This window comes from Triturus cristatus, chromosome 2_2 (genome assembly GCF_964204655.1).
Source record: "Triturus cristatus chromosome 2_2, aTriCri1.1, whole genome shotgun sequence".
NCBI classification, from domain to species: domain Eukaryota; kingdom Metazoa; phylum Chordata; class Amphibia; order Caudata; family Salamandridae; genus Triturus; species Triturus cristatus.
In genome coordinates, this window is record NC_140582.1 from 1,164,803,720 (window position 1) to 1,164,831,514 (window position 27,795).

At 50.7% G+C, this 27,795-nt stretch overlaps 1 protein-coding gene across 1 annotated transcript in view; it reads right to left on the reverse strand.

Annotated features, from left to right (window-relative positions):
- Positions 1-27,795, reverse strand: part of ATP6V1B1 (ATPase H+ transporting V1 subunit B1) — a 326,669-nt gene that overhangs the window by 133,210 nt on the left and 165,664 nt on the right. The window contains exon 2 of the mRNA XM_085642709.1: positions 10,523-10,578. Coding sequence (XP_085498835.1) covers positions 10,523-10,578 — 56 coding nt within the window. The remainder of the gene's footprint in view (positions 1-10,522; positions 10,579-27,795) is intronic.

Below are 27,795 nucleotides of genomic sequence, written 5' to 3' on the forward strand. Positions count from 1 at the left end.
AACACGGGCACAAAGAAAATAATAACAGGCACAAATGACGGCAAAAACGAAACCAAAACAAACAACAGCGGAGTCAGCCGGCAGCCGGCAGCGAGGCAGGCAGCGAGGCAGAGGGCAAGGCAATGGGCACACGCAGCAGCTGGTGGCCGTGCGGCGCGGGGGTGTCCCACAAGTGGGTCACACTCACCTGCGTCGCACGGTCGCCATATAAGGCCAAGTGCGCGGGTGGGCGGAGCAGCTGGGAGGCGGGAGCGGGGAGGGAACAGAAGGAAAAAAGGGGCGGGGTCAGCGGTGGTGGCGGGAAGCGGGGAGCGGGGAGGGAAGACGGAGGGCGGCGAGGTAGGCGGGCAACCAGGAAGGGAAACGCTGACACTGGCACACAACAACAATAAAAATACAGCAGGCACAAATGGAGATCAGTACGTTAACACGGGCACAAAGAAAATAATAACAGGCACAAATGACGGCAAAAACAAAACCAAAACAAACAACAGCGGAGTCAGCCGGCAGCCGGCAGCGAGGCAGGCAGCGAGGCAGGCAGCGAGGCAGAGGGCAAGGCAATGGGCACACGCAGCAGCTGGTGGCCGTGCGGCGCGGGGGTGTCCCACAAGTGGGTCACACTCACCTGCGTCGCACGGTCGCCATATAAGGCCAAGTGCGCGGGTGGGCGGAGCAGCTGGGAGGCGGGAGCGGGGAGGGAACAGAAGGAAAAAAGGGGCGGGGTCAGCGGTGGTGGCGGGAAGCGGGGAGCGGGGAGCGGGGAGGGAAGACGGAGGGCGGCGAGGTAGGCGGGCAACCAGGAAGAGAAACGCTGACACTGGCACACAACAACAATAAAAATACAGCAGGCACAAATGGAGATCAGTACGTTAACACGGGCACAAAGAAAATAATAACAGGCACAAATGACGGCAAAAACAAAACCAAAACAAACAACAGCGGAGTCAGCCGGCAGCCGGCAGCGAGGCAGGCAGCGAGGCAGAGGGCAAGGCAATGGGCACACGCAGCAGCTGGTGGCCGTGCGGCGCGGGGGTGTCCCACAAGTGGGTCACACTCACCTGCGTCGCACGGTCGCCATATAAGGCCAAGTGCGCGGGTGGGCGGAGCAGCTGGGAGGCGGGAGCGGGGAGGGAACAGAAGGAAAAAAGGGGCGGGGTCAGCGGTGGTGGCGGGAAGCGGGGAGGGAAGACGGAGGGCGGCGAGGTAGGCGGGCAACCAGGAAGGGAAACGCTGACACTGGCACACAACAACAATAAAAATACAGCAGGCACAAATGGAGATCAGTACGTTAACACGGGCACAAAGAAAATAATAACAGGCACAAATGACAGCAAAAACAAAACCAAAACAAACAACAGCGGAGTCAGCCGGCAGCCGGCAGCGAGGCAGGCAGCGAGGCAGAGGGCAAGGCAATGGGCACACGCAGCAGCTGGTGGCCGTGCGGCGCGGGGGTGTCCCACAAGTGGGTCACACTCACCTGCGTCGCACGGTCGCCATATAAGGCCAAGTGCGCGGGTGGGCGGAGCAGCTGGGAGGCGGGAGCGGGGAGGGAACAGAAGGAAAAAAGGGGCGGGGTCAGCGGTGGTGGCGGGAAGCGGGGAGCGGGGAGGGAAGACGGAGCTCCGATGGCCACCAGGTGGAGTCCTATGCAGAGGTCTTATTTCCAATGACCAGTACTTCCGTCTTGTCGGAATTGAGTTTCAAGCAGTTGGTTCTCATCCACTCATGCAGTTGGGGAAGTTGGTTCTAGTGGTGATTGTCTTGTCCATCAGGAAGGGGATGAGTTGGGCATTGGTGTAGGAGAGGATGGTGAGATCTTGGGATCTGATGATGTTTGTTAGTGGTATAATGTAGATGTTGAACAGGATGGGGCTGAAGGATGATCCTTGGGGGACTCCATAGATCAGGTTCTTGGTCTCTAACATGATGGGTGGCAATCTTTGGTTTCTTCCCGGGAGGATGCAGCAGATCCAGTTGAGAGCTGATCCTTGGATGCTAATATTGTGAAGTCTTCTTTTGAGAGTGCAGAGTGAAACAGTGTTGAAAGCCGCTGAGAGGTCGAGCAAGATGAGGGCCACTGTTTATCCTCAGTCCAGGATGGTCTGGATGTTGTCGGTGGCCATGATGAGTTTTGTGTAGGTTGTGTGGTTCTTTCTGAATCCTGACTGGGTGTTGTCCAGCCATTGGTAGATCTCGAGGTGTGTGGAGAGTGGCCAGTTGATGGCTGTCACAATCACTTTAGCTGGGTATTGGAGCAGGGAGATGGGTTGGACGTTGCTCAGTTGGATTTGGTTGGTTGATGGTTTCTTGAGGAGGGTGTTACCTTCTGCATGTTTTCAGTCATCTGCACATATGGAGTATGTGATGGAGGTCCTGATGTGGGTGAGGGTGGTGCTGATTTGTGGGGATCCCAGGTTGTAGACAAAATGGGGCATAGAGCCATTGGGGCTCCTTAGTGGATGGTCCACATGATTGTTGCTGTGTCATCTCTGGCAAGGGTTGTCCATTCGGTCAGGTGGATGTCTTGGTTGGTTGGCAAAGTGTTTGCATGGGTCAGGTTAGTGTGCAAAGTTGCCTTAGATGTTTGTGATTCGTTTTTGAATGTTTTTGAGGAATAATGTATATGCTGAGTATTGTTTGTTTATATTTGTGATTTATTTATCTCTTCCTCTCTCTCTCCATTGTACTCATGTTTTTTTTCGCTTTTATATGGATTTAAGACCGCCTCTATCTCACTGTTCTTTTTATTATCCTTTGTTATCTCTTGGACCCGGGGTGGGAGGGTGGGCTGAATTGACGTTGTGAAAAATGACTTAATTTCGTCTGACTAACTATGGTGAAAAAAACAAACAAAAAAAAAAATAGATGTTTGTGATTCGTCTGTGGAAGAAGTTTCATAGGTCGTCGCAGAGTTCCTGGGAGGGGTTGATGTTGTTGACGGAGGCTGAGGGTGTTGTGAAGTCTTTGACAATTGAGAAGCTCTCCTTACAGCTATCAAATCAGGTGTTTGTTAAGCGCGACTACTCACCCGTAAGGGTCTCAAGGCGCTGGGGGTGTCGGGGGGAGGGGGGTTTCACAGGTTCCAGTCCATCAAGGAGGGGGTCTGTCGAAGAGCCAGGTTTTGAGGTTTCTTGCGAAGATGGGGAGCGATATTATCTGTTTGAGGTGGAGCGGAAGGTCATTCCAGGCTCTGGCCGCACGGAAGGAGAAGGAGCGGCCTCCTGATCTGGTCTTTCTGGTGCGGGGGACCACTGCTTAGGAGAGCTGGGCTGATCGTAGGGTCCTTTGGGGTGCGTGGAATTTGAGTCGGCTATTCAGGTATGCTGGTCCGGTGTCGTGGAGGGCCTTGTGAGCGTGGGTTAGCATCTTGAAGGTGACTCTAGCTTCGATGGGGAGCCAGTGGAGTGTGCACAGGTGCTGGGAGATGTGGCAGTGTCTTGGCAGGTTGAGGACCAGTCTTGCGGCGGCGTTTTGGGTGTTCTGTAGCTTGTGGGTGAGGTTTTTGTTTATTCTGGCATAGAGTGCGTTGCCGTAATCGAGCCTGCTGGTGATCAGGGCGTGAGTGATGGTCTTTCTGTGTTCGAGGGGGATCCATTTGAAGGTCTTACGTAGGAGGCGGAGGGTGTGGAAGCAGGAGGACGAGACCGAGTTGATCTTGGAGCATTCTTCAATGTAATTTGCTAGCACTCTTTTCTTGGTGTCTCATAGCTGCTGGTAGTAGCGTCTGGGTGCAGCCTTGTAGGAGGTTCTATCGATGGTTCCACTGCTGGCTGTCCACTTCCCCTCTAGCTGTTTCAGGGCCATTTGGTGCTTCAAAGGAATGGCAATGTCTGTTCAAGAAATGGCAATGTCTGTTCAAAGAATGGCTCTGTCTCGTCAAAAAAAGACAATGCTTGTTCGAGAAATGGCAATGCCTGTTCAATAAATAGCAATGTGTTTTCAAGAAATTGCAATGTCTGTTCAAAGTATAGCAATATCTATTTCAGGAATGGCAAAGCTTGTTCAAGAAATGGCAATGTCTTTAAGAATGTAGCAGGCTGTGAAAACCAAGCCTGTGGAGCAACCCAGTGGAAGCGTGTTTTGCAATCTCCTGCTCCGAAGTAGTAAAAGCCTACCAAATGAGTAAGCTAGCGTAGGTGCAAGGGAGCCCGTCCTGACGGTTACATTTTTATCCTTAAAGGACGAGTATTTATTTGAGCCCTTTTTAGATGACATCTGTCCATTCTTGGCAAGAAAATTATATGTCCAGTTCAGACTGAGCACCCGGCCTCTCTGTGTTTTTTCCTGCAAATGGTCAAACGCGTCCCGGCGAGAGTGTCCAGCCTGTAATTGGGAGGAAGAGTCAGAGCTATATGTCATCTTTTTTTGCCCTGCCTACAAACTAGCGAGGAAGCACTGGCTTGTCCCTCTGTGTAGGAATCTAGTGTGTGTACACTATATAGAGGCATTCAGAGTTTTAAAGCACGACACCTGTAAGCCCATTGTTTTTGCTGTATCGCGATTCTTGACCTCAATGTGGAGTAGGTGCTAGACTTTTTTACATACGGCTGTCCAGCAACAAATAGCACATTGTCCCTGATTTTCTAGGGCTTTTTTTAACTCACTTTTTATTACTCTTAACTTTAAAACAAATCACGTTTTTATGGTTTAAAATGTGTAAATTTCTTGTACTTATGTTGGCTACAACTTAATTATAATGAAACGCCATTGTATGACTTTTTAATGAAATTTTTTATGTTATTTATACTAGCTGTATCCTTATTGCCACTATTGATGGGTCTTACCAGGTGCTTGCCTTTCTAAGTTATTGTCTCTTGTTTTGCACTCACCCCGCACATGTATTTTAACGAGCCTACTGGACTTGGTTATGTGTCAGTGCAGATCCTTCTTTCTTATCTGAATTTCTGAGGTGATATAACTATATTTTTGCAAAAAGGACTGGTTATCATTTTTACAATTTTAAACTGTCATGAATTGTAATGCACTGTTTATTGTTAGTATACTTTTATGGTCGCATAGACCGAAATAAAGTTTTTCTGTACTGAACTTTTCAAGAAATGTTCATGTTTCTTTAAAGAATGGCAAGTCTGTTCGAGAAAATGGCAATGCCTCTTCAAGGAATGGCAATGTCTGTTTAAGGAATGGCAATGTCAGCTCATACTATACCAATGTTTGTTCGAGAAATGGCAATTTCCATTCAAGGAATTGCAATATCTGTTCAAAGAATGTTAATGTCTGTTCATAAAATGGCAGTCTCCTCACGGAATGGCAATGTCTGTTCAAGGAACGACAATGCCTGCTCAAGGAATGGCAATGTCAGTTCAAAGTATGACAGTGCTTGTTATATGAATGGCAAAGCCAGTTTAAAGTTTTTCAATGCTTGTTGTAGGGATGGCAAAGCCTGTTCCAGTTATGGCCATTCCTGTTCATAAAATGGCAATGTCTGTTAAAGTCATGGCAATGCCTGTTTAAAATGTGGCAATGCCTGTTCAAGAAATGTCAATGTATTTTCAAGAAATGTCCATCAATCAATCAATCAATCAATCAGTACATTTATAGAGCGCACTACTCACCCGCGAGGGTTTCAAGGCGCTGAGGGTGGGGGAGGATGCTGCTACTGCTCGAACAGCCAGGTCTTGAGGTGTCTCCTGAAGGTGAGAAGGTCTTGGGTCAGTCGGAGGTGGGTGGGGAGGGAGTTCCAGGTCTTGGCGGCGAGGTAGGAGAAAGATCTGCCGCCTGTTGTTGTTCTTCTGGTGCGTGGTACGGTGGCGAGGGCGAGGCTGGCTCAGCGGAGTTGGCGAGTTGGGGCGTAGAACGAGAGGCGTTTGTTGAGGTATTCGGGTCCGGCGTTGTGGAGCGCTTTGTGTGCGTGGATGAGGAGCTTGAACGTGATCCTCTTGTTGACGGGGAGCCAGTGCAGGTTTCTCATGTGGGCGGTGATGTGGCTGTGGCGGGGGATGTCCAGGATGAGGCGTGCAGAGGTATTCTGTAAGCGTTGCAGTCTTTTCTGTAGCTTGGCCGTTGTCCCAACATAGAGTGCGTTGCCATAGTCGAGCCCGCTTGTGACGAGGGCTTGGGTGACAGTCCTTCTTGTTTCCGTGGGGATCCATTTGAAGATCTTTCGTAGCATGCGGAGGGTGTTGAAGCAGGAGGAGGAGATGGCGTTGACTTGCTTGGTCATAGTGAGCGATGAGTCCAGGACGAACCCTAGGATGCATGCGTGGTCGGTGGGTGTCGGTGCTGTGCCCAGGGCGGCAGGCCACCAGGAGTCGTTCCAGGCGGAGGGGGATGGTCCAAGGATGAGGACCTCCGTCTTGTCTGTGTTCAGTTTCAGGGGGCTGATCTTCATCCATTCGGCGACGGCCCTTATTCCTTCTTGGAAGTTGGATTTGGCGGTGACTGGGTCTCTGGTCAGGGAGTGGATCAGCTGGGTGTCGTCGGCATAGGAGATGATATTGAGGTCGTGTGCGCGGACGATGTCGGCGAGGGGGCTCATGTAGATGTTGAAGAGCGTCGGGCTGAGTGATGAGCCTTGGGGTACGCCGCAGATGATCTTGGTGGCCTCTGAGTGGAACGGGGTAGGCGGACTCTCTGGGTTCTGTCGGTGAGGAAGGAGGAGATCCAGTCCAGGGCCTTTCCCTGGATCCCTGTGTTGTGGAGACGTGTTTTTAGGGTGCCGTGGCAGACCGTGTCGAAGGCAGCTGAGAGGTCTAGGAGGATGAGGGCTGCGGTTTCTCCGTTGTCGAGCAGGGTTCTGATGCCGTCGGTGGCGGCGATGAGGGCGGTCTCGGTGCTGTGGTTGCTGTGGAAGCCAGACTGGGACGGGTCGAGGGAGCCGTTGGTTTTGAGGAAGTTGGTCAGTTACTTGTTCACTGCTTTCTCAGTGACCTTCGCCGGGAAGGGGTGCAGGGAGATGGCCTCGAAATTCTTGAGGTTCTTGGGGTCTGCTGTCGGCTTCTTAAGGAGGGCGTTGATTTCAGCGTGTTTCCAACTCTCAGGGAAGATGGCAGATTCGACGGAGCTGTTGATGATATCTCGGAGGTGGGGTGCGATGATTGTGTCTGCTTTGTTGAAGATGTGGTGAGTGTGTTTCTTCAAAGAATGGCAAATCTGTTCGAGAAAATGTCAATGCTCATCAAAGAAGGGCAATGTCTGTTTAAGAAATGGCAATGTCAGCTCAAAATATGCCAATGTTTGTTTGAAAATGGCAACTTCTATTCAAGGATTTGCAATATCTGTTCAAAGAATGTCAATGACTGTTCATAAAAAGGCAATGTATCTTCCTTGAATGGCAATGTCTGTTCAAGGAACGACAATGTCTGTTCAAGAAATGGAAAGGTCTGTTCAAAGTATGACAGTGCTTATTCAATGAATGGCAATGCCAGTTCAAAGTTTGGCAATGCCTGTTCCAGGGAGGGCAAAGCCAGTTCAGGGAATTGCGATGCCTGTTCAAGGAATAGCAATGTATGGCCATTCCTGTTCATAAAATGGCAATGTCTGTTCAAGTAATGGCAACGCCTGTTCAAAGTGTGGCAATGCCTGCCCAAGGAATGGCAATTCCTGTTCAATATATGACAATATCTGTTGATAAAATGGCAATGTCATTTTAAAAAACAGCAATGTCAACTCAAGGAACAGTTATCTCTGTTTAAGGACTGGCCATGTCTGTTGAGTTAATGGCAATGTTTTCCCAAGGAATGGTAAATGGTTTTTGAAAATGTAAAATCCTCTTAAGGTGGGAGAATCATCTCATGATAGCTTTTGTAGGCATGTACGTAAATTTGTTTATTAGTTAATAAAAACCCATAAACATTGATGCAAAACAAGTCATATAAATAGATAAAATCTTGAAGTAAAGTTATCGATTATGGTAAAACTTTATCTCACATATACTGCAGTCATTTATACAGGCTTTGCTAGGCCAGCAATAAGCAAGTCTAACCTAAAGTGCGAAAAATGCCTTGTTGGACTTGACCCTTTTTGCAGGGTCATCCCTGAACTTTTTTACCTTGCTCCTGTATTGTTTCTGACCTGTTTTTGTTGCTTTTATGACTCTGGGTACTTTACCACTGCTGATCAGGGCTAAAGTGCATTTGCTCTCCCTATTGTAAATTGTTGTAATAGATTAGTGACTCCATGATTGGCTTATTTGATGTACTTGTCATACCCTAGTACAGTGCACCCTGTGTACCCAGGGCCTGTAAATCAAATGCTGCTGGTGGGCTTGCAGAACTGGTTGTGCCACCACAGAAGCATCTTGTAAAATATGGCTCAGGCCTGCCATTGCAGAGCCTGTGTGCAACCTGGGACTGCTGTGTCGACTTGCCAAGTGCACCCACTTGCCAGTCCATAAACCTTACCTTTTCTACATATTAGCCACCCCTAAGGTAGGCCCAAGGGCAGGGTGCATTGTATGTAAAAGGTAGGACATGTGTGTGGCATGTCCTAATAGTGAATTACAGCCAATTTTGTTTTTCACTGTTGCAAGGCTATCTGTTCCCATAGGCCAGAATGGGTAGTTTTATTATAACATCTTATAATCATAACTGACCCAGGGAACAAGATAGGAAAATAAAGTTTAGTATGCCTGACCTCAGAATGTTAAAATACATATTTTAGTGTGGGTGATTTTTACATTCTGTGTTTGAAAATACCACTTTTAGAAAGTAGGTATTTTCTTTCCTAACCATGAAGCATGCCTCTGCTAGGTTTGTGTATTCCATCTCTGGTTTGTGAGTGACAGGGGGCTGGAGAGGGCTTTGGCTCCAGCAGTCTGATGGGTCAGGGCTGGGCTGAATAGGACCTGCATTGAAATGAGAGTAGGTGGATGAGATTTCCTTTCACTGACCTGAGCACTCATAGAATAGAGAGTAGGGGGAGGAGTTTTCCTTTCAGCTACCTGGGCCTGGTCTGCTATTAAACATTGCTGTCACCACCTCCTCCCAGGAAGCTGCACAGAACTGGTTTGGGTTGGGCACAAGCACCCTCTGCCTTCAGAGGACAAAGGATTTACTGGTATAAATATTGGGGCCCAGACCCCAGAACCTTAGATCACTTCTCGGAATCAAGACAAACCTTTGCTAAGGAGAAGAACCAAGAAATCTGAAGGAGACTGCCCCTGTGCTGTTTTGCTATTTCTGGGGTTGGCCTGCATTGGTTACTTTATTGCCAAGGAAAGGAGAAAAGGAACTTTGTGTGTACTTTTACTATCTTGAAGAAGATCTCCAAGGGCTTGAAGCTGAGCTTGCCTCCTGTTCTGAAGTCTCAGGGACACAAAGACTTCACCACCAGCTCCCCCTGAATTTCCTTGCTGGGAATTCTACCTGCAGAGAGGTGCCTACTGTTGTTTGGGCTCTCTGGGAAGACTGCGTGTCGCTGGGAGCTGGAAGCGCGACGCAATGAGGAGAAGTGTGTCGCCGCCGCAGCAGTTGCCGTCGCTGCCGAAGTAGTGTGCCGCCGCCGCCACAGCTGTTCGCCGTCACATCACCGACGAAGCATGTTGCATCACCGGAGAAGCATGTCACAGGGCCGGTCGCGGCTCAGAAGTTACCGAGTTCGCTGCACAGCCATCGGGCGTGCACGCATCGCATCCAACATTGTCGCATCGCATCAAGGACGCTATTTTGTCGCATCGCACCGGATCGTCACATCGCATCGAGGCTCCATCTTGTCGCATCATCACCGGGCCGCAGTAAGAAAAGACGCATCAACTCCCCACACAGTAAGGAAGCGAGCCTCAACTCCCCTGCGCAGCAGTAAGGAACCGATGCATCCACTCCCCTGAGTGTAAGGAACGGCGCATCCACTTCCCTGCGACCCTTTTGTTTGTTTTGCGTGACGCATCTAAGGTACTTTGAGAGTAAAGTGTCGCATTTACCATCTACATTGAACTGAGCTATTTCTACCATTTTAAAAGTCTATTTTTGATTACAGTATTGTGGATTTTTGTCGTTTGGTCTTGTGTTAAGTCTAGTAATGATTACTTATTTTTCTAAACTGGTGTGGTGTCCATTTGTAGTATTTTCACTGTATTACTGTATGTGTTCACAAATGCTTTACGCACTACCTCTGAGATAAGCCTGTCTACTCATGCCAAGCTACCAAGGGGGTGAGCAGGGGTTATTTTAGAAGTGTAGCCCCTTACCCTGACAAGAAGCAAGGGTCCCTATTTGGTCAAAGGTACCTACCTCTGCCAACTAGACCCCCAGTTCTAACATGCCTACATTGTCTAAAACTGGGAAGGCCAAAGCAATGTGCAAACCTGCAGAGAAAGTGCTACGGTTTAACCATGGCAACATTTGGATTGTGATAGCTTTTGTAGCATAATCTGTCCTAAAATAATACATTTGTTATTCCTTCTTTAACATAAATATTGTCATTGTTAATATAGGAACTGCAGCGAAGTAGCAATGCAGATTCATGCACGTCAGTTGGTTCAACCAGATAGACAGGTGCGCTTAAAAGCTACACAAGGATGGCATAAAGCACTGTACAAAGAGTCCCGTTACATGCTCATACGTACCTTCACATTGTCCAGTATCACCAGTGGCCCGTTGACTGCACACACCGTCCTGTAGGCTGAGGGAAAGAGGAGAGAAGACGTACGTCAGTTCTCACAGTATAGAGGAGCATATTTACAAGCCCCTTGCGCCGCCGATGCATCTCTTTCTGTGACGCACCGGCAGCACAACTGGCTGCCCCTAGTTACAAGGACACGAGAAGCCACCCTGCATGGCTTTTCCTGTCCTTGTAAATACGGCCCCTTTACATGCAGCACTGTGCGTGAAAGGGGCGTTCCATGGGTTTTACTGTGGGTGTTCCCACGCAACACCCATGGAACCTGACACTTTCCCAGATTTATGAGAAATCGTAAACCTGGGAATGTGTCAGAATGCTACGTCTCCCTAGGGGAGGCATAAGGAGGTGCAACTAGGAGAAATGTTTTAATTTCTCCTCGTTTTTTCCTCTTTCTATGCATGCTGCAGAAAAACGACGTCTAGTGATTGTTTTTGTACAGGAAGGTATCCCTTCATGCACAAAAACAATCTCCCGCAATGCAGGCACCTTTGCACCGTGCAAAGGTGCCTGCGTCAGGACATGGCAGCCAATTGTGCACCAGCACAGGGGGGAGCACAAGGATTTGTCATATTGTTGTACATTTCACGCATTTCTGTGCTTTGTAAGTGACTCAGTGCGGCACAGGAAAATCCTGCGGCACCGTGCTGAGTCACTTTATTGTAAATAAGGCCCAGAATGTCTTAGTTGTCACACCCCTTATTAAACTTTGGCAGTCAAAGCCTCGGAAAACAAGCTGGAAAACCACTATTTACTGTGGTTTTCAGCTTGTTTTCCCTGTCACCCTGTGATATCGGCTCCTCACTGGGAGACCGTGTGATGGGAGCCGATATCCTGTGTCACACGGTGGCACCATGTGAGTTGGCAGGTATGCAAAAGGCAGGCAGCCTAGTCTAGTACGGAAACTAGTCTAGTATCGAAGATGGATGTATGACGTTACAACGCACACTTTTACAACGCATGCACTTACAACGCATTTTTTACAACGCATAATCCATTACAACGCATGACATTACAACGCATGACACTACAACGCATTTTTAAAAAATACCTTTACAACGCATTGCCATTACAACGCATACTACCTTTACAACGCATACCATTACAACGCATTATATTAAATTACATTTAAGGTAAGTATTAGATAGTATAGGGGTAAAAATTACTATTCTAACTCCAGGGGGCGCAACAGTAGGGTAAGTGTTGGATAGTATAGGGGTAAAAATTACTATTCTAACTCCAGGGGGTGCAACAGTAGGGTAAGTGTTGGATAGTATAGGGGTAAAAATTACTATTCTAACTCCAGGGGGTGCAACAGTAGGGTAAGTGTTGGATAGTATAGGGGTAAAAATTACTATTCTAACTCCAGGGGGTGCAACAGTAGGGTAAGTGTTGGATAGTATAGGGGTAAAAATTACTATTCTAACTCCAGGGGGTGCATCAGTAGGGTAAGTGTTGGATAGTATAGGGGTAAAAATTACTATTCTAACTCCAGGGGGTGCAACAGTAGGGTAAGTGTTGGATAGTATAGGGGTAAAAATTACTATTCTAACTCCAGGGGGTGCAACAGTAGGGTAAGTGTTGGATAGTATAGGGGTAAAAATTACTATTCTAACTCCAGGGGGTGCAACAGTAGGGTAAGTGTTGGATAGTGTAGGGGTAAAAATTACTATTCTAACTCCAGGGGGTGCAACAGTAGGGTAAGTGTTGGATAGTATAGGGGTAAAAATTACTATTCTAACTCCAGGGGGTGCAACAGTAGGGTAAGTGTTGGATAGTATAGGGGTAAAAATTACTATTCTAACTCCAGGGGGTGCATCAGTAGGGTAAGTGTTGGATAGTATAGGGGTAAAAATTACTATTCTAACTCCAGGGGGTGCATCAGTAGGGTAAGTGTTGGATAGTATAGGGGTAAAAATTACTATTCTAACTCCAGGGGGTGCATCAGTAGGGTAAGTGTTGGATAGTATAGGGGTAAAAATTACTATTCTAACTCCAGGGGGTGCAACAGTAGGGTAAGTGTTGGATAGTGTAGTGTAATATTATGCGTTGTAATGGTATGCGTTGTAATGGTAGTATGCGTTGTAATGGAATGCGTTGTAAAGGTAGTTTTTAAAAATGCGTTGTAGTGTCATGCGTTGTAATGTCATGCGTTGTAATGGATTATGCGTTGTAAAAAATGTGTTGTAAAGGTAGTGCGTTGTAAAAGTTGTGTTGTAAAGGTTGTTCCCCATCGAAGATAGTCTAGAACCGAAGATAGTCTAGAACGGAAACTGGTCTAGTACGGAAGATAGTCTAGTAACGAAGATAGTCTAGTACCGAAGAGAGTCTAGTAAGGAAGATAGTCTAGAACGAAAAAGTAAAGCTGGAGAGCTCCAGGGGTATGTGTGACGAGCAGAGACAGGAAACAGCGCAGACGTCACTGTGAGACCATCTGGGGTATGTTTATTATTTATTTAATTAATTAATGCAGTTTTATATAGCGAAAAGTTGACCCAAAGGTATCAGAGCGCTTTACAAGAGAACCAGGTAAGTTACATTAGGTACACAAGATACGCTAACAAGTTACATATATACAGTTACACAAGAAAGACTGAGCACGCTAACAAGTTACATATATGCAGTTCCAACTCTAACTATTTGCATATTTATATTGTTAAAAATAAAACGGTGTCAGCGTTTGGTTAAAACAGGAGTAAAATACATATGTATAAAGTTGACCTCATGTGAGTACTAGATGGCCGTAAGGGTCAAGAAAATGGTTGAATTATTCCAGGAAGTGCCTTTGGAGGAGGAGAGTTTTAAGATCAGTTTTGAAGGTCCAGAAAGAGGCAGTGGTTCGGAGGGATGGAGGAAGTACCAGAGAAGGATTGCGCCATAAATCTTTCCCTTTGGAAGGTAGGAGGTTCAAGCAGTAAGTTGTCCGCATTGCGTGAAGGTCTAAAGCCGCCTGACATTTTGAGTTTATTAGCCAGATAGCGAGGGTTGGAGGTGTGCATGGCTTTGTGGGTGATACAGGCAGTCTTGTAATTTGACCTTGCTTCGATAGGAAGCCAGCGACGAGACAACAGTAAGGGTGTGATGTGATCATTTCTTATAGCCCTATATATGAAGCGGACTGCTGAGTGGATGATGGATTTTAGAGGGGAAAGGTGGGATTTGGGGAGGCCACTAAGGAGAGAGTTGCAGTAGTCCAATCTGGAAAGAACAAAAGACTGGACCAAGGTTTTTAGGTCTTGCTCAGGATCTAAGTGCCGAACCCCCGAGAAAAGGTGCAGTTGGTGGCGTGCATTCTTGGCGATGGTATTAATATGGGAGTGTAAGTTGAGCCTTTTGTCTAGGATGACACCTAGAGATCTGGCACTGTCAACAATGATGGGCTTGCAGTTGAGAATGATGTATGTGTGACGAGCGGAGACAGGAATCAGTGCAGATGTCACTGTGAGACCATCAGGGGAATGTGTGATGAGTGGAGACAGGAAACAGCGCAGACGTCTCTGTGAGACCATCAGTAGTATGTGTGATGAGTGGAAACAGCGCAGATGTCACAGTGACTTGATGGAAAATCCTGCTTGGGGACCCCAAGGTCTTCTCAATGGGAAGAAGGTCAAAGCTTGGACGAAGAGGCGGGTGGGTGCACGGATGGACCGCGGGTGAATGGACTGATGGAAGGCTGGGCAGATGGATGAACTGACGGTCGGATGGATGGGTACAGGTGCTTGGATGGATGGGTTTGGATGGATAAATGGATCGATGAAGGGAGGGGCTGGTCATTTTGATACAATCTAATTTGAAAACCCAAATAGCAAGAGTAAAAATGCAGAATCCGTGAAAGTGGTTTGCAGCTAAGAGGAGCATTAAAACATTTCTCCTAGTTGCACCTCCTTATGCTTCCAATTTCAGGAACAGGAAACAGGCAGCCAGGCTTCCTCCTCTAAGCCAATCACAACGCTGCATTGCAGCATTGTGATTGGTCTGAGTGCTGTGACATGGTGCACGGTCAGTGGCTGTAGGGGTGGGCATGTTCTCCACGCAGGCTGTATTGCAGCCTGCATGGAGAAGGGGAGAGTGCCCATGACTGTTTGGGCAGCCCAAGAAGGCCGACCTAACAGTCATTGCGCACTTGGGAGTGGGCATACCACTCCTCCCCTCCTCTGCTCCCGGAGCAGAGCAGCGCAGCCCCACCAACCCATTTGCAAAGGAAACATAAAATGATAATAACTTAAAGTTATTATCATTTTATGTTTCCGTTCCATTGCTTGAAAGCAGTGGAGCGACGCTTCTCCGCCATAGCGGAGGAGCCGCCTCTGGGAGCTAACACTCCCAGCCAGGGCTGGCCCTAGCACTGGTCGCACACGGTGCAACAGTCTTTTTTGGCGCCCCTCCCCCATTTCCTCCTTCGCCATAAATTCCCTCACTACCACTCACCAACAATCCACCTCATCGCTCTATAGCACCTTTCTGACAAATATTTCATTTTTTATAGCGCTACTCATAGTTTACTCACACTCAGTTTTGTGACCTGCATGGTACATGTGATCTGCATGTAGCAGGAACATTAGCCCTCTGCACTGTGTGGGTGACAGGAGTGCCCATGTGAGTGCACGGTGAGCAATGCGACAGTGTGAGAGTAGGGTAAGAGGAGTGACTGCAGGGTGAGTGAGGTGACCATATGAATTTGGGTGCGGATGCAAGTGCAGAGTGGGGTGAATTAATGCATAGTTAGTCATGGGCTTATTTGAGTGAGATTCAATCAATCAATCAATCAGAGAATTGTAAGCGCGCTACTCACCCGTGAGGGTCTCAAGGCGCTGGGGGGGGGGGGGTGGGGGGGTCCGTAGATCTGTCTAGCCGAAGAGCCAGGTCTTGAGGGTCTTCCTAAAGTGTGCAGGGAGGGGGCTCATCTGATGTCTGCTGGTAGCTCGTTCCAGGTTTTGGCTGCAATGTAGGAGAAGGATCTTCCGCCTGCTTTGGCTCTGTGGATGCGTGGGGTTTCGGCCAGTGCGAGGATGGAAGATCGGAGGTTTCTTTTGGGTATGTGGAAGTTGATTCTGTTGTTGGGGTATTTGGGTCCGTTGTTGTGTAGGCATTGGTAGGCATGAGTGAGGATTTTGAAGGTGACTCTTTGGAGTCTTCATAGGTGCTGGGTGATGTGTTCATGTCAGGGGATGCCGAGGACGAGTCTGGCGGCGGTGTTCTGCAGATTTAGCAGTGAGGGGGACAGGTGAGGGAGATGTCACATGAGTGCAGGGTGAGTAGTGTACTAGTGTGAGTGCTGGGTGATGTTCAGGGTGAACAACGCAAGTGCATTGTGAGTACAGTGATCACTGTGAGTGCAGGGTGAGTGGGTAAATGGTGTGAGTGCATGGTGACCAGTGTGAGTGCATTGTGATCTCTGTGAGTGCAGGGTGAGCGTGAAAGCGAAGGGCGAGAATGAGGATTGTGTCTGGGAATGCACCCTGCATTGAGACAACACTCGATGTAATTCAGCATGTTATTGACGGCGGCGTAGGGTTTAAGATACAAGTTAAACTATTGCTATGAAGGCATTAATCAGAGATCGAGGGTGGAGAAAATAAATAATGTGCTGCTCCTGCAACAAACTTCCTGTCCTATGATAGGGTTGCCAGCTCATTATTTTGATGTCCCAGACGGTACAAAATAAACAGTCACCTACCTAAAGCCGTATTTTCAGCACTTATCTGTGCATACTTCGAACAGCAAATAGAAATGAAAAGGACTTTTAATTGTGTTCTAGGGCTGCCATGACTGATAATTAAAGGGAACAAAGAGAGAAAAGTGACATTACAAATGAATGCATCATTTTTTATTTAAAATTCTATTTAGTCAAGACGAGATCTTTGCAGGCTCTTTAAACAACCCATGGCTGGCAATTTTCTTGTGGCAACCCTACTTTATGTTCCTTTTCATGAAATGCAACCTCACACAACAGCAAAGGAATAGGCAGAGTGGGGACCCAGGGGATACTGGAACCAGAAATAAAACTAAGCCTTGGTAACCAGTTTACAAAGGTAGGTAAATATACAAATTGTCTTTAAAGACCTGTGAAAAACGTGGGCATACCGGAGATAAGAATCTAGACACTGCCCAGCCGAACCCACTGCAGCTTGAGCTGAGACACAAGATGGGGGGGGGGAAGATCTCAACAACTTCCGCCCTATCATCAACCTCCCTTTTCTTGCTAAAATTACAGAAAATTGTGTGGCAAAGCAACTTTCTCAACACATCAAGGTCAACTTCCTCCTTGACGAATTCCAATCTGGTTTTACCCAAGGCTGCAGTACCGAAACAGCCCTACTTCAAGTGATCGATCATGCCCTGTGAGTACTTGACTCTGATGAATCTTGTCTCTTGATCCTTCTGGATCTATCTGCAGCCTTTGACACTGTTAATCACAACACTTTAAAGCTAAGAATGGGTTTTGAAGGCACAGTGCTCAAATGGTTCGAATCACTCCTCTCATGCAGGTCCAAGATGATCAAAATAGCAAATTGTCTCTCCACTTCAATGGCTGTTGGACAAGGCATCCCTCAAGGCTCGATCCTCGCGCCCACACTGTTCAATCTTTACATTGAAACGCTGGGTTAAGTCCCAAAAAAAATTGGAATCCATTATCACCTATTTGCTGATGATACCCAAATCTACCTAAAGGTATCTTACATTCATGACATTCCAATCCTCAACACTACTCTCAACTCCAGCCGTCACTGGCTGTCAACTCATCAACTAATTCTGAATCCTTCCAAAACAGAATTCCTTCTCCTCTTGACCTCACCATCTCTTCCTCCTGTCCAGTCTTGGATGAACAATCTGAACATTCTCAACAACAAAATCCTAGACAAAAGGCTCAACTTACGGTCCCATATCAATATCATTGCCAAGAATGCTCGCTACCAACCGCGCCTTCTCTCGGGGTTTGGCATTCTTTGTTGAGTTAGACCTAAAAACCTTGGTTCAATCTTTGGTTCTTTCCAGTTTGGACTACTGCAACTCTCTCCTTGCTGGCCTCCCCAAACCCCACCTTTCCCATCTAAAATCCATCCTCCACTCAGCAGCTCGCTTCCCATATTGGGGCTAAAAGAAATGATCACATCACACCCTTACTGTTGTCTCTTTTCTGGCTTCTTATCGAAGCAAGGTCAATTTACAAGACTGCCTGTATCACCCACAAAGCTTTGCACACCTCCACCCCTCGCTATCTGGCTAATAAACTCAAAATCCCGAGCGGCTCTAGACAGTCACGCCATGTGTAAAATGTACTGCTCTAACCTCCTACCTTCAAAAGGCAAAGATTTATGGTGCAATCCTTCTCTGGTAATGCGACCAGAATCTGGAACTCACTTCCTCCATCCCTCCGAACCACCACCTCTTTCTGGACCTTCAAAACTGATCTTTAAACTCTCCTCCTCCAAAGGCACTTCCTGGAATAAGTCAACCTTTTCTTGACCCTTACGACCATCTAGCACTCACATGAGCTCAACTTTGTAAATATGCTTTTTACTCCTGTTTTAACCTAACGCTGACACATTTTTTTCCCAATATAAATATGCAAATAGTTAGAGTTAGAACTGCATATATGTAACTTGTTAGCGTGCTCAGCCTTTCTTGTGTACCTTTGTAACTGTATATAAGTAACTTGTTTGCGTGTTTAGTGTATCTTGTGTACTTATGTAACTTATCTGGTTCTTTTGTAAAGCGCTTTGACACCTTTGGGTAAAGTTTGCGCTATATAGAACTGCATTAAATAAATAAATGAATTTCCTAGTGCCTCGTCAGAGCAAGAATCGGCCTCCTGTGTAATACCACCCTTGGCCGCTGGGTGCCAGCTACAGCCCTCTTCCTTCACCCCGTAGCTCCGCACTTTGGGCACACGAGGGAGCTGCTTTCAAGTTTCTGAATGGTAACATCGAAGATCTTTAACTCCTGTACCCCGCCTGCCTCTGCGCAGCTGATTGGCCAGTGAGAGGGAGGACAGTGGTCACAAACGCTCGGCCCGGCTTTACACTATTGAGCTAAATCAATGGACAACCCTTGGCTTTGTGCCTTCACACACGACTAGAAACCTTAACGTGCTTTCACTTTAGTGAGGGGCAGAATGGTCCCTTGCAATAGATCCATTAATGCCACATTTTTTTTATTTCACGTTTAAGTTATTTTACCGTAACTGAACAGCAGTCTTTATAACGACCACCGAATGATGGAAACTAAGGCTTAAAAGCGTGTGTGCAGTAAAGTATACGAAGTTTGTCTGCAGTGGGCATCTTAATCCGCTGAGCTGCTTTACCAAGACTGTTCTGTGGCCTATCAGGGCTCGGCAGCTGGAACACATTAACCGGCTGAGCTATATAACTGGCATTGGAAACTCAGTCTCCTCCGAGACATAACTAACAAGCAGGGGTTTCAGCTAGCGTCCAGCATCAGAGAGAGCAAAACCTGGGCACTGCAAGCGTATGCACACAGATATGAACAGCAGCAGCATGAACCCACCGAGCTATGCGGCCGTGTTTGTAACCAGGGCCTATGAGTGGCACACAGTTCTCTGCTACAGATACATCGGTCACAGTCCGAGCCCGTGCTTTAATGACCGGTTACTCACCGGTAATATTCATTACTCCGAGTCGTAGCCCTCCCCGTCCCAGTCCTAACCAGTTGAGCATAGCTCCTCCCACCAGACACTCCCAAGCAACTTGAAACCCATCCCTTCCCTCCAGGCCACACCCATACCCTGAGGCATATAGCACCGTGACCCGCCACTCCACATCCTGTATCAACCAAGCACAAGAAGCCGAACAGGGAGGGAGGGATGGGAACCTGGACTGGGACGGGGAGGGCTACGACTCGGAGTAATGAATATTACCGGTGAGTAACCGGTCATTACCTCCTCGTCAGCCCTCCCCGTCCCAGTCCTAACCAGTTGAGCAGATACCAAAGCAATAATCGGCTTCACTCAGTAGAAAAACAGACTTTAATAAGCATATAAAAGTCACACCACCGGGGCAGAACGCAACACAGCGTCCCCAAACCCAGCAGACTCAGTCCCCCCAACCACCAAACGATAATGGGACATAAACGTGTGAGGAGAACTCCAGGTAGCAGCTCTGCAGATCTCGGCCATGGAAGCCCCCTGAAAACAAGCCCAGGAAGCCGCCACCCCCCGAGTCGACCTCCCCTGAACAGAACCAGGAGCCAACGCCCCACAGGCCTCATACGCAGCACCCACAGCCCACCGCAGCCAACGACTGAGGGTAGCCCCAGAAGGCTTCAGACCTTGACCAGCCAGCCCAAAGGTCACAAAAAGGGATTCCACCTTACGAAAAGGCGCAGTACGCAACAAATAGACCTCCAGAGCCCTATGAACGTCCAAACAGTGCAGCCGCACCTCCACCTCCGAAAGAGGATCAGGACAGAAAACAGGCAATACCAGATCCGAAGAGCAGTGAAAAGAGGAAGGGATCTTGGGAACAAAGGAAGGATCAGGCCGAAGAACCACCCGATCAGGAAAAAAAACGTAAAAAAGGGGCAGAACAAAGCAAGGAGCCCAACTCCCCAATCCGCCGAGCCGAGGTAATAGCCACAAGGAACAGAACCTTGATAGTCAGAAACCTCAAAGACACCTCATGCAGAGGCTCAAAGGGAGCCATCTGCAAAGCCCCCAAAACCAGAGGCAGATCCCAACTAGGAGCAAAGGTCCGAATGACAGGCTTCTGAAGGAAACAACTCCGCAACAAGCGGGACACCAGGGGAACCACCGGGTCACAGACCGAACCCCGAAAGGCCCGGACAGCAGCCCACTGAGCCCTCAGGGAGGACACAGCGAGACCCAAGTCAAACCCGTCCTTCAAAAACTCCAAGACACGCACCGGATCCACCTCCAACGCGGACCACCCACGCACCTCACACCAAGACCGAAAAGAAACCCAATGCCGGGCATAGGACTTGAGAGTCGAAGGGCGCCTGGACCTCTGAATAAATTCCGCCACAGAAGGAGAACACCCCAAAGCCACAAGGTTCATCCTCTCAACAGCCAACCCGCCAATCGCAGGCGGACCAGACACTCCCGAGACAGAGGGGGAAATGACAAGGGACAAGGGACCACCGGCAACCTCCAGCAGGGCCCCACCGCCAACTTCAATAACAGAGGGAACCAAGGCCTCCTGGACCAAACCGGAGCCACCAGGATCACAGAAGCCCGATCCCGCTTGACCTTCAGGAGAACACGCGGAAGCAGAGCAATAGGAGGAAAGGCATATAGCAGACCCCCCTCCCACCGGAAGGACAGGGCATCCACCCTCCAAACCGCCGCAGAGCGAACCAGAGAACAATACTTCTCCCTCAAGGCGTTCCCCGGAGCGGCAAACAGGTCCACCACCGGGATCCCGAACTGAGCCATTAGGCAACCAAACACCTCCTGAGTCAGGCACATGTCCGACAGGGAGGGAAACACCCTGCTCAGGCGATCCGCCTCCGTGTTCAAAATCCCCGGTAGATGCAAAGCCCTCAGAGACAGCAAGTGAGACTCCGCCCACAGGCCTATACTTCGTGCCAACAAATTGAGGGAAGCCACCTTCGCGCTCCCCTGGCGGTTGATATAACACACCACCACCGTGTTGTCTGACCGTACCATCACATCCCTCTGGAGGATCCAAGGCAGAAAATGAGTCAAAGCCAACAGAACCGCCTTCAACTCCCTCCAATTCGAGGACATGCCCGCCTCTGGCACAGACCAGAGACCCTGCACCGACTCCTGACCCAAGACCGCACCCCAACCCAATTCGCTGGCATCGGTCGTCAGGACCAACCTCTCCTGGGACACAAAGGGCGAGCCCTGTAAGAGGTTCCAATCCACCAGCCACCAGGACAATTCTCGGGCGATGGACACCCCCCCCCGGAATCAACTGTTCGTAATTCAGAGAGGCCGGATCCCAATGCTCCAGAAGATGATTCACCAGGGGGTACAAGTGTAGACGGGCCCAAGGAACAATCATAACAGTAGCTGACATTAGCCCCTGAACACGCAACCACTGGCGAGCCGTGGAAGACTGAGCCCCCAACACCTTCCTCAGCTCGTGCATAAGAGTCAATCTGCGAGGTTCCGACAGGAAGACCTTTCCCAACCTGGTGTTGAACACCCCCCCAATGAACAGCAGATCCTGAGTGGGGTGAAGATGGGATTTCTCCAAGTTCAGAATCCACCCGAACCGTTGAAGGAGACTGCAAACCTCCCTGGACTGAGCCTGAGCCTGAAGGAAAGAAGAGGAAGAAATCAACCAGTCGTCCAAGTAAGGGAACACCTGAATACCCCGAGCATGCAATAAACCCACCAAGGGAGCCAACACCTTAGTAAACACCCTCGGAGAGGCCGACAGGCCAAACGGTAATACCTGGAACTGGAAATGATCCACCCCCACACAGAAACGCAGGAACCTCTGAGAATCCGCGTGCACTGGCACATGAAAATAAGCGTCCCGGAGATCGAGCGAAGTCAGGAAATCCCCCACCGACAGGAAGGGAAGAATCAACTGTAGAGTCACCATTTTGAAGGACCGGTGAGGGATACATAAGTTCACTGCCTTCAGATCCAGCACAGGACGGAAGTCCCCATTTGGCTTCTGGATCAAGAACAGGATTGAGTAAACCCCCCGACCCCTTTGACTCACAGGCACCTTCACCACAGCCCCCTTGGACACCAAGTCCCGAACTCCGTCCAACAGAGCACGGCATTTCGCCGGAGACCTGGGAACAGGGGTAGACCTGAACACATCCACCGGAGGAGTTCCGAATTCTATTCTGTAGCCCAGCCGGACCACCTGCAGGACCCACTGGTCCCGAACGAACTCCTCCCAGACAGGAAAAAAAGAAGAGAGGCGACCCCCAACCGGCAACCCCATCATCACATAGTCACGACTTGGAGGGACCTGCCGAAGAGGAAGCACCCTGTTGACCCCGGGACTTGTGGAAGGAAGGGACACCCCGGCCACGTCCCCTACCACGAAAGGGCTGGGCCGCCATTTTAGACTGAAACGCCTGCCCAAAAGCCCGCTTGTAACCCGCAAACTTCCCTTTCTGAGAAGAGCGGACCGGAGCCAACAATTTCTTGTCCTCCGCAGTCTTTTTAATCAAAGCCTCCAACGGCTCACCAAACAGTTTAGAGCCCGTGAAGGGGATCTTCATCACGGCCGCCTTCTGAGCAGCCTCCGCCTTCCAAGACTTAAGCCACAACTGCCTCCTAGCAGCAACCGAGGCACCTGCAGCCGCCGCAGCAGCGCTAAGGGAGTCAAAGGACAAATCTGCCAAGAAACGCAACTGCTGTTCCAACATGGATAAAGACTCCGAGGGATCCTCATCCTGCATGAGCTGCGCAGAAATACTTTGACAGTCTTTAAGAAGTGACTGCACAAGATAGCTGGTGTAAGCTGCAGACCGAACTGCAAGATTAGAGGCAGCAAAGGACCGCTTCAAGGCCCCTTCCACACGCTTGTCCCCAGGATCAGAAGGAACCGCATCCTCAGACACCACCAGGCTCTGAGACGCCATGCCAGCAAGCAGGGAATCCACCTTCACCACGGCCGGGAATTCCTCCGAGAAACCCTGCAAGGGATACCTCCTAGCCAGAAACCGGGGAAAGGCATGTTTGTCCACATCCTTCCATTCCCCCTCCAGCACCCTCCGCACAGAAGCATGAATGGGGAGGCTTTCAGGTTCTCTCTTCAGGTAATTAGCGAAGAAGTCTTCAGACTCTCCACCCGGCACGGGACCAGGGAACCCCAAATTGTCCCGAACATGCTGTAGAACACAACTAAGGTCCGACCCTTGGACAAAACGACCCTTCACCTCCTCATCAGAGTCCATGTCAGGATCTACCTCCGCCGAGGCATCCAATTTCCGTTTCTTAGGCCCAATGGGATCACGAGCCACAAAGGCAGCCGCCACCGCCGCCTCAATCATCTTCTGAATATCTATTAAGGAAGGAGCAGTGGAAGACCCAGCGACCACCTCCTCATCCACACAGCCGAGCTCACGTACATCCGCACCTCTACCCTCCATGTTGTAAACATGAGAACAGAGAAACAGACCCCATTAAATACCGAGCCCAACCAGGGGAAAAAAAAAATATTCTCAAAGGCCAACCAGGGAAAGCCCCACCGATCCCCAGCCAATCCCCAACAGGACTGAAGGCCGGCCCCAAAACGGCCAATCAGAGACTTCCACCCATCCATAAAAGGAAAGGACAGGACAGGGCCCAACCATTAAGGATACCAAGAACCCAGAAGCCCCCGCACCAGGAACCAGTGAACAAGGTAAGAAATACCCCCAAAGCCCACTGAAGAAACCTGCCTAGACCGAATCAAAGGGATTAGAACCTGTAACCTTGAGAGTCAGAGCCCCAGACATAAACCAGAAGGCCACAGTGACTCTTAAGAGCAGTAGGAGATTAGAGCCACAAAAAACCCCAGACGACCCCCATCCGAATAGAGACAGACATGAGGACAGTGGAAACTCCTCCCCAGGGCACCTACACTGCAGCAACCCCCAACCAGCAGGAGAATAACACCCCACTCCAAGATCCGAGGAAGCGCGAAGCGGACAGTCAAACAGTAATCAGTAAACCAATCTGTATGAACAATAAACAAACAGGAGACATGCCCCCACTGACGAAAAAAAGATATAGAAGCCAAAACCGTCACGCCCTTGGCGCGCAGAAAGGCAAGCCGCGCCTCACACACCTCCTCTCCCCCCCGGGCGATCCCGCTAGAGCAGGGAACAAACTCGGAAGAGAGGAGGCCGCAGCAGGGAGTCACCACCCCACACCAGGTAGTCCTGACCCCCCAACCCCACGGTCCCGCTACAGCAGGGACTCAAAGTAAATGCCTCAATAATTCAAAAACGGCACCAAAGGGGTTTAAACGGGCGCTAAACAACCCGTTTCACACTCACCTGACAGGAGGCTTGAAGACCCAGCACCTCCTATCCCGTCGAAGTTTGCCCGGAAGTGAATCAGCAGAAAAAACAAACAGGATGTGGAGTGGCGGGTCACGGTGCTATATGCCTCAGGGTATGGGTGTGGCCTGGAGGGAAGGGATGGGTTTCAAGTTGCTTGGGAGTGTCTGGTGGGAGGAGCTATGCTCAACTGGTTAGGACTGGAACGGGGAGGGCTGACGAGGAGGTAATGAACGTACCGCCTTGAGGCGCGGTCCTTTCCGCACGGGTTCAGCCTCATTGGCCGTGACACGCACAGCCACCATTGCTGTAAAGGTCGTGACCCTCTCAGTGGGCACTGGCAGCACTGGACGTGACGTGCCCGCACATCTGTGAGGGATGGCTGGGCTGCTGCTGGGAGGGGGCTGGGCGTGAGAGCCAAGTGTCAGCTTCGGTTATGTGAACTCCTTCTCTGCGCTAGCCTTTCATGGGACCAGCGGCGCTAGATGGACAGGCACCCACGGCACTCACTCCCTGGGACCCTAACTGAGAGGAGCCAGGCGCTGCCCGGCACTCACTCACTAGGACACGGAACTCTAAGAGGGACAGGGCAACGTAGGCAGCCACTGCACGGCACCCACTCCCTGGGGCCCGAACTAAGAGGAGCCAGGCGCTGCCCGGCACTCACTCACTGGGACACGGAACTGAGAGGAGCCCGGGGCAGCGTGGACAGGCACCGCACGGCACTCACTCACATGGAACTGAGAGTAGCCCAGGGCAGCTTGGGCAGGCCCTGCTCTCACTCCATGGGGCCCTAACTAAGAGGAGCCAGGCACTGTCCGGCATTCACTCACTAGGACACAGAACTCTAAGAGGGACAGGGCAACGTAGGCAGCCACTGCACGGCACCCACTCCCTGGGACCGGAACTGAGAGGAGCCAAGGGCAGAGTGGGCAGGCACTGAAACGCACTCACACGCTGGGGCCCTAACTTAGAGGAGCCCGGCACTCACTCACTGGGTCCCAGAACTCTGAGGAGCCAGGCACTGCCCGGCACTCACTCACTGGGTCCCGGATTTGTGAGGAGCCAGGAACTGCCCGGCACTCACTCACTGGGTCCCGGAACTGTGAGGAGCCAGGCACTGCCCGGCACTCACTCACTGGGTCCTGGAACTGTGAGGAGCCAGGAACTGCCCGGCACTCACTCACTGGGTCCCAGAACTGTGAGGAGCCAGGCACTACCCGGCACTCTCTCACTGGGTCCCGGAACTGTGAGGAGCCAGGCACTGCCTGGCAATCACTCACTGGGTCCCTAACTAAGAGGAGCCCAGGGCAGCATGGGCAGGCACTGCCCGGCACTCACTCTCTGGGACCCTAACTGAGAGGAGCCAAGCACTGCCCGGCACTCACTAGGACCGGCCGGAACTGTGAGGAGCCAGGTACTGCCCAGCAGTAACTCACTGGGTCTCTAACTGAGAGGCGCCCATGGCAGCGTGGGCAGGCACTGCACCGCACTCACTCTCTGGGACCCTAACTGAGAGGAGCCAAGAACTGCCCATCAATCACTAGGAGCGGCCGGACCTGTGAGGTGCCAGGTGCTGCCCGGCACTCACTTACTGGGTCCCAGAACTGTGAGGAGCCAGGCACTGCCCGGCACTCTCTCACTGGGTCCCGGAACTGTGAGGAGCCAGGCACTGCCCGGCACTCACTCACTGGGTCCCAGAACTGTGAGGAGCCAGGCACTGCCCGGCACTCTCTCACTGGGTCCCGGATCTGTGAGGAGCCAGGCACTGCCCGGCACTCACTCACTGGGTCCCAGAACTGTGAGGAGCCAGGCACTGCCCGGCACTCACTCACTGGGTCCCGGAACTGTGAGGAGCCAGGCACTGCCCGGCACTCTCTCACTGGGTCCCGGAACTGTGAGGAGCCAGGCACTACCCGGCACTCTCTCACTGGGTCCCGGAACTGTGAGGAGCCAGGCACTGCCTGGCAATCTCTCACTGGGTCCCTAACTAAGAGGAGCCCAGGGCAGCATGGGCAGGCACTGCCCGGCACTCACTCTCTGGGACCCTAACTGAGAGGAGCCAAGCACTGCCCGGCACTCACTAGGACCGGCCGGAACTGTGAGGAGCCAGGTACTGCCCAGCAGTAACTCACTGGGTCTCTAACTGAGAGGCGCCCATGGCAGCGTGGGCAGGCACTGCACCGTACTCACTCTCTGGGACCCTAACTGAGAGGAGCCAAGAACTGCCCATCAATCACTAGGAGCGGCCGGACCTGTGAGGTGCCAGGTGCTGCCCGGCACTCACTTACTGGGTCCCAGAACTGTGAGGAGCCAGGCACTGCCCGGCACTCTCTCACTGGGTCCCGGAACTGTGAGGAGCCAGGCACTGCCCGGCACTCACTCACTGGGTCCCAGAACTGTGAGGAGCCAGGCACTGCCCGGCACTCTCTCACTGGGTCCCGGATCTGTGAGGAGCCAGGCACTGCCCGGCACTCACTCACTGGGTCCCAGAACTGTGAGGAGCCAGGCACTGCCCGGCACTCACTCACTGGGTCCTGGAACTGTGAGGAGACAGGAACTGCCCGGCACTCACTCACTGGGTCCCGGAACTGTGAGGAGCCAGGCACTGCCCGGCACTCTCTCACTGGGTCCCGGAACTGTGAGGAGCCAGGCACTGCCCGGCACTCACTCACTGGGTCCCTAACTAAGAGGAGCCCAGGGCAGCATGGGCAGGCACTGCCCGGCACTCACTCTCTGGGACCCTAACTGAGAGGAGCCAAGCACTGCCCGGCACTCACTAGGACCGGCCGGAACTGTGAGGAGCCAGGCACTGCCCAGCACTAACTCACTGGGTCTCTAACTGAGAGGCGCCCATGGCAGAGTGGGCAGGCACTGCACCGCACTCACTCTCTGGGACCCTAACTGAGAGGAGCCAAGCACTGCCCATCAATCACTAGGAGCGGCCGGACCTGTGAGGTGCCAGGTGCTGCCCGGCACTCACTCACTGGGTCCCAGAACTGTGAGGAGCCAGGCACTGCCCGGCACTCTCTCACTGGGTCTCTAACTGAGAGGCGCCCATGGCAGCGTGTGCAGGCACTGCATCGCACTCACTCTCTGGGACCCTAACTGAGAGGAGCCAAGCACTGCCCGGCACTCACTAGGACCGGCCGGAACTGTGAGGAGCCAGGCACTGCCCAGCGCTAACTCACTGGGTCTCTAACTGAGAGGCGCCCATGGCAGCGTGGGCAGGCACTGCACCGCACTCACTCTCTGGGACCC